The 7,093-nt window shown below is 46.6% G+C and overlaps 1 protein-coding gene across 1 annotated transcript; it reads left to right on the top strand.

The window, feature by feature from the left end:
• Positions 1-670: 670 nt before the first annotated feature.
• Positions 671-6,872, top strand: RHOU (ras homolog family member U; the record flags this gene model as incomplete). Its single annotated transcript, XM_026845977.1, has 2 exons — positions 671-778; positions 3,878-6,872. Coding segments are annotated over 2 exons (564 nt in total), but the record flags the coding sequence as incomplete, so codon positions are not given.
• Between the last annotated feature and the right edge of the window lie 221 nt (positions 6,873-7,093).

Here is a 7,093-nt window from a genome sequence, read left to right as displayed (position 1 = left end):
CCGGCGTTGGGGCGGCGGTCCAGCTTCGGTTATTTTGTGATTGAGTTACGTGGGGGCAGGACCCGGGCTCGTTAGACTCCTGTCGCAGCCGGCCGGCAGCACTGGCGGATCTCCCGTGTAACGGAGCCCGGCTGGCAGCTGGTGTCGCGCCCGGCCGTGCGGCCAAAGCCGGGCTTTAATTGTGAACTCTGCGGTCTAAAACTTGCAGCCCTCGCCGGATGGAAAGCGCCTCGGAGCAAAGCTGGAATACTTGGCCTTGTCTCTCCGTGGCAAACGGGGAGGTTGTGGGGTTTCTCTTTGGTTCAGCGGGGAGCCTTTTTGTGTCCCGGGCGTGTTGGAGATGTACAAGAGGGATAGTAAACGAAAGCCTTTGTAGCAGAAGGAGCGGGGCCGTTGGCCGCCTCTACTCGCTGCCAGTTGAGGGTCGGTGCAGGCACAGCCTACCTTATCTCTTGGACTGAAATTAATCGGAAAGCCCGAAGGGCGGGTGTCAGCCCAAGTGTTAGCGAGGGACTCCTAGCTCTGTTAAGTTGTTAAATCTAAACTAATTGAAGAGAAGCCTGTAAGAGCTGTAAGAGCAAGACGAAGAGGGGGAAAAAATTGTTAGCAAGACGTTTTGGCTTACAGAGGGATGGTAATTTTTTTTTTTTCTTTAATGGAAAACGTGTAAAGTTGGACTCACCACGCTTTTCCCCCTCCCTCCTCCTTTCTTTCCAAAGCTGTCGTGTCTGTCGATGGCAAGCCGGTGAGACTTCAGCTCTGCGACACAGCTGGTCAGGTCAGTGAAGCCACTTACTTGATTTAAGTGACAGCGGGAGGGGAGAAGTTGTTGCGCAAAGTAGTCCTGCTAATGACTTCGTGGATTTGAAAGGATTCCCAGTGTTTGATCATCTTATTAAACTGCTATCGTTTGCACTGCCGCTTAGCCCGCTGCGTTGCCTAGTGTCTGTTGAAGGGTGGGGGACGTTCGCTGCCTCCGAATAGGGGCTGGGCACAGGCTGCTGCTCTGCTGGCTCAAGCTGCTGCTCTTCTTAGCCAGACTAGAAAGCCTGGACATATTGAGGATTCGAGGGCCACCTGGTTTTCTCTTTGAGCGGATGTTACTGTCTTTATTTTTGCTAAATAATTGCGGGTTTAAGAATTACGGTGTTCGGGATGTACACCTGCAAAGCTTCCACAGCTGTAGGTGTCCGGAGATAGAGACTTTGTTTTTGAAGGGGCAGAAGCTTAAGGGAGAAAAAAAATTTATTGGGTGTTGACCATGGAGACTTCATATTTGCCCTTCCCACCCCCTTAAAAAGTGCTGCCGCTTCAAAGACAAGGTTTGCTGTAAGCTAAGTCCTGAAGAATGGAGGGTGGCTGACTTGCGTCTCCTAGTTTGCCTGATACATAAGAAGAGCCCGTTTCTTACCACCTCATATTTTCTGCAAGTCCCTGGCTTGTACCACCCTGAGCAGCATGCAACACTGCTTGTCAGGAGTTGAGTCCTTGGATGGCCAAAAGCATTTTGCTATCTAGCTGGTGCTTGAAGACATCAGGAGTTAAGTTCCTGTGCAGCTTTGTGCATCTGGGTCTATGCCTTCACCAAAACCATGCTGAAAAATCTCAGTGGCCTTAACATAGAAACCTATTTAGATGAGTTGTAACTGGGCGCCCTACTTAGGAAAGGATTTTGAAGGGCTGTGCAGTCCTAGACAGCAGTGTAGGACTCCCATGTGCCCAACAAACCAAAGCTAAAATCCTACAGGCAGCCTTCTGCAGGTAATGATAGGAAGTAAACCAGCAGAACCATCCCATGATTTCATGTCCTGCTGAAGGGACGGGGTGGTACTGCAACAGCCTTGGCTGTGTGTGTCCATATGCAGAACGTGGCAGGTGAAATTGCCATTGTGTGACAGCCTGTGGACCAGCAGCGCCTGTGGAGACATGGCTGCAAGCTGCAGGAGGGACAGGCGGGCCCAGTCACCTCTTGCCTTTGCTGCAGTTAATTGTTAAGATGTTTGCTCTGGCTGCTGAAGTGCAGCTGGTATGGGTAGAGTCACTGCCTTAAAAATGAAGGGGTTATCTAAACCAAAAGAAGTTGTCCTGAGTAAAAGATACCTAACTGGATACGATACTTTGGTAAAACTGCTGCTGTGGGATGGCCACTGAAGTCTGTGGCTAAAAAAAGCACTCCAGGCAGAGGGAAACTGTGTTTCAGCATCACCAGCCCAAAGAGGTGTAGAGTCCCTCCCTGCAGGTCAGGTACCTACCATTGAAACTAAGGGACACATGGGATATAAAGGGCACTATTTCATCTCTGTAGAAACCCTTAAGATCTGGGTTTGGCTTTCAAACCCATTGAATCGAGCCCTTTTGAGGTTTCTCAGTGGCAAGAAGAGACAATTACATGGCAAGGTACCTTTCTATAAGCGGCCCTGTCATTCAGAGCAGCATCTCAGTAAATGCAGGGTTTCTCTCTAGCCAAGCAGTGAGAGCCTGGCTTCCTCTGAGGCTTAATCTGAAAATCAAGTGAGCTAATGAAGCTTGCTTTCTTGACTCGTGTTTTATAAATCACTGTCTTTCTCGGAGATGCTGCTGGAAGAAACTTATTCAAGCAGAACAAGACTTCTGAGGCTTCCAGGGGGCTTTAAACTGCATATTCTGGGTCTCCAGAGGCTTTAAAGCAAAATTTCACATCTTGAAAATTAACATGGAACTTGCAATTCAGCAGTAAGCTGCTGGTACCAAAGAGATGTTTTCAGCAGTGTGTGTTCTTTGCACTCTCAATTCAGAGCTTCTGAGAACATGGTCCATTTTAATTAAAATGTCACTGCCGCTGAGGCAAATCCTACCTGTTCAGGCTGCTAGTGTTACCCTGCTTTTATCCTGCTGTCAGCATAAAAGCAGCCTGCCTGGAGTTAACCCTTGCTTCTTGCTGCATTCTTTGCTGAGGATCAGCAAGCCTTTGTTACTGTGAGGTGTTTGGCTTTCTTGTGGCTAATTCCTGAAGCTGAAAAAGGGCCTTGCTTTGCTGAAGTTTGCAGTAAAGGGGGGGGGGGGGGGGGGGAGAGAAAGGCAGTGCTGGGAGGCCTGTTTGCAGTTTGTTTGATGTGGCATGGGTGGGAGGGAAAGGTAAAAGCTCTTACTCTATGCTATTGGCATGTTAAGCCTGCACATTGTGAGTCATTATTACTGCCATCAGATTTAAATCCCTGGGCACAATGGCAGGGAAATTATTCCCATATCCTGTAGGATGTTGTTAAGTAGTCACCAGTTTAAAAGCCGATTCTGGGGAAAGTTAGCCTGCTACCGCTTGTCTGCTCCCTTCTTGCCGGTGGTACCTGGAGGTAGGGGTGTCGGCAGAGCAGTTTTGAGGTTACGCGGGCGCTCCTCATCGGAGCAGCTCACTGACTCACCCCTGTAAGAAGTGGTGGACCTGTGGAAAGTACCTTCTCCCTCCCATACTTTGATTTTTGGCTTTGTTGCCCGTGTGCCCTCACCTGCTTCCCGCAGCATTGCTTCTTTCCTGAAACAGGGCAGAGGGCCCGTGTACAAAGAGTGAAGAAAATATTTAAGCACTCGAAACAAGCTGTGGAGTTCATCAGAAAATCTCAGTGACGTGTGGAAGCCACCACCTCTGTCCCATGTGCCCGATGGTGGCAGGGTGCCTGCTGGCTAGCAGCCATGCAGGGTGAGACCTCAGGCTGGGTATGGGAAACTTCTGCTCTGGGTGGTCAGGGTGCCAATGTCAGGGTGCCTCTCAAGAGGGCAGCAGCAGGTGATCCTCAGCTTCCCCAAAGGTCAGCGGCAGGCTGAAACTGGGAGCGTATCAGGGTGTCTTCATGGGCTGATGTGCTTTTGGCATGGGATGCTAACATGATTTCGTTCCGTGCAGGATGAATTTGACAAGCTCAGGCCTCTGTGCTACACCAACACCGACATCTTCTTGTTATGCTTCAGCGTGGTGAGTCCCTCGTCCTTCCAGAATGTGAGTGAGAAGTGGGTTCCCGAAATCCGATGCCACTGCCCCAAGGCACCCATTATCCTGGTTGGAACCCAGTCGGACCTCCGTGAGGATGTCAAAGTTCTCATCGAGCTGGACAAGTGCAAAGAAAAGCCGGTCTCGGAGGAGGCTGCAAAGCTCTGTGCCGAGGAAATAAAAGCTGCGTCCTACATTGAGTGCTCTGCTTTGACTCAGAAAAACCTCAAGGAGGTCTTTGATGCGGCCATCGTGGCTGGTATTCAGTACTCGGATACCCAGCAGCAACCAAAGAAATCCAAGTGTAGGACTCCAGACAAGATGAAAAACCTCTCCAAATCCTGGTGGAAAAAATACTGCTGTTTTGTATAGGGATTGCAAGGACCTGAGTGCTGCTCTGAGGACATTGATTAGAAGCTATATTAGCTGAAATCTCATTCTGTGTCGTCCTGAGTGTATAGTGTAGATCTGTATGTATGTGTATATGTTGCTACTGGAGATCTCGGTTGCCCTTTTGAGGGTGGCAGAAGGATTCTTAGTTAAATAATTGCTATAAATCAGGTCTGGCATCCAGTTTTGTGACTAAAACCTCTCATTAAGGAAGAAGAGCACCGTGTGTCCGTGAGGGTAGCAGGATTTGTCCGCAGGATTTGTTGTCTTGTGTTGTAAGGTGTATGCAACGGGGAGGAGCACACCAGAGGCCTTTGCTGCTGGGGCTTCACAGGAGGAACACGTGAACAACAGTGGAAACATGCAGCTCTGTACGTGGACGATCAAAGGGAGAAATAACACTGTGCCTCCTAACTGACATTTGTAGCTTTAAAACCCCACTCCTGCGCTCTTCTCCATGTCTTCCCAAGCCAATGCTCTTAGGGATCACTTTAAAAAGGGTATGCAAGAGGTGTAATCTAGACACAAATGCCATGGTTGGAAAGGTCGTGAATATACCTTCAGCATGCAGTGAGGGAACCTAATCCCTTACTGAGTTGACATCTCGTTTGTCACCTCCTGACTTTGTGAAAGTCCTTTCTGTCCTCCTTCCCCTGCCTTTCCCAGGAAGCTGAGTGAAAGCCCGAGAACATGACCAAGCTTTAACTCGCTACCTCGAGCAGTGGCAATTTCCTTTGTATTTTTGCAAACATGACAACAGTTCATCTATTTCAGCTGAAAGGAATGTAAATGCTGTTGTGTTGGGGGTTTTTTTAAATTTTTTTTTAAAGAGATGTAACATATCTGTGCAGCACCATGTAAACCACTTTAAGTCTACAGCCAAGAATTTCAGGATGTCTCTCCTTACCTTTTAACGCTGCTAAACAAATAACAAATCAGGCAGATCAAGATTTATAACAAATGACTCTAGAAACTGAGGCTGCTTCTTCGTGATGCTGTTTTCAACCAAGTTAATGTTTCCCTTCTAAAGGCAACAGTTGCTTGTGGTTGACTCCTGTCCAAATCTCATAGTCGTGAAATTGGCTGAGGCCACCCCAGAAATTTAACTTACAATTTTTTTTCCCCAGATCAGTCCAACAGAATAACTGAAATGTGCCTAAAGTCTAGCTGAGTGATCAATGTAGTGCAGAGCTGAGTGTGACCTATTCTCTGACTAAATCTGGTTCCTACTAAACTAAGCCTAATCCCAGCCCCAGTTAGTTCAAGAGACCAGAGGGATAATGTGACTCTACAGGAATCATCATTTTAACTTATTCTGCAGAGAACATTTAGTTTGTCCTGTCTGTCTGACTTTTTATGGCCCTGACTACTTTATTTTTTTCCCCTAGATATTGCAAGATCAGATTTATTTTTTTTTTCCCCCCTTTGGCCATAGCCTTGAAGTGACCTTTTTCATAGTCTTAAACTAAACTGCAGTGACAGAGAGGTGGAACCTTTTTTTCATCAGAAATTAATCAATGCCTGATATAACGAAGAACTGTGGAATCCATTTGAGTTGATAAAGTTGACCACAGTTTACCTCCTGGCCTATTAAAGAAAATGACACTATGTAAATGGATTGTGGGCTGTATTGGCATAGGCTCCACAGGCAGTATTTTTTCCTCCTCTACAGTGAAGTGAGTGCAGAATGGGTAATATTCCATCGCTGAAAACTTGAAAATGGGATGGAAATCTTTACCTAGGGCCTGATTCAATAAAAATGTGTTGGCTTCTGCACTGGAACAGCCTGGAAAAACAGTTTCCATGGCACAGAAGCTGGATGCATTTAACTTGGTTGCATCTGGTTGGTAATGGTTTAATGTTTACTGGTCATGAAGTTAACATCTGAGCCTTTATATTTCTTACTTAAATGCTTTGACAGGATTTCAGATATGCAGTCATACTGTCATCTTGGAGAAAAACATAAAGCCAGATTTCTCTTGGGTGCTTTTCTTCTCTGTAAAACGGTCTCAGTCATTCAAAAGTGTGGGTTTGGGGAGGAGACAGGCTTGAATCTGAGCAGCTTCCATTTGCAAAAATAACAGAATTTCTCTGCAAGATCATACTGCTTTGTATCACGCCATACTGGAAGCAGTAGGTTATATTTTATAAGCAGCCTGTTTCATAGTCTGGAGTAGCATTACTTTTAAATGTAGCCAGCTGTGACTGTTTCTGAAAATGTGATGTATATACAACTTGTTATAGCCCTTAACTAGGTGTGTGTAAACTGAGGTCTAATAACTTTACGAATACTGCTCTATGTGGGGCTACACAGGGTCTAGGTTTTAGAGATATTACTTTTAAAATCACCAGTATTTTACAAGCGCAAGTGAGGGGGAGATGTCTTTATGTAGTCTATAATCTGATGTGCCTTATAAAAAAAAACCAACATCTCTCTTCTGTTTTCTAAGTGTAGGCTATATTCTGAAAGAAATATTTCATGTGAGAATGATATAAATGAGGTATTTGAAAATAAATTTTGATCTGTGTATGTGTCTGCCTCTGCTGCCCGCTTGGGGAGGCTTGAGGGCAGTCCCTGGCCATGCACTGTGTACTGATACCTGGCAGATTGGAGATGGCCATGCTGACAGCCTGGGACTGTGCTCCCGGTGCCCTGGCAAAAGGCCTCTGATCAAAAAATTTTCTGATCAAAAAACTTTTCTCCATGCTGCCCCATCCCCAGGGGGCTGGACTGGGTGGGAA

This window comes from Athene cunicularia, assembly GCF_003259725.1.
Source record: "Athene cunicularia isolate RWA chromosome 3 unlocalized genomic scaffold, athCun1 chr3_part1, whole genome shotgun sequence".
In the NCBI taxonomy this organism is placed as follows: Eukaryota; Metazoa; Chordata; class Aves; order Strigiformes; family Strigidae; genus Athene; species Athene cunicularia.
Note: the sequence above shows the minus strand (reverse complement) of the source record. Positions and strands in the feature narration are given on the sequence as shown.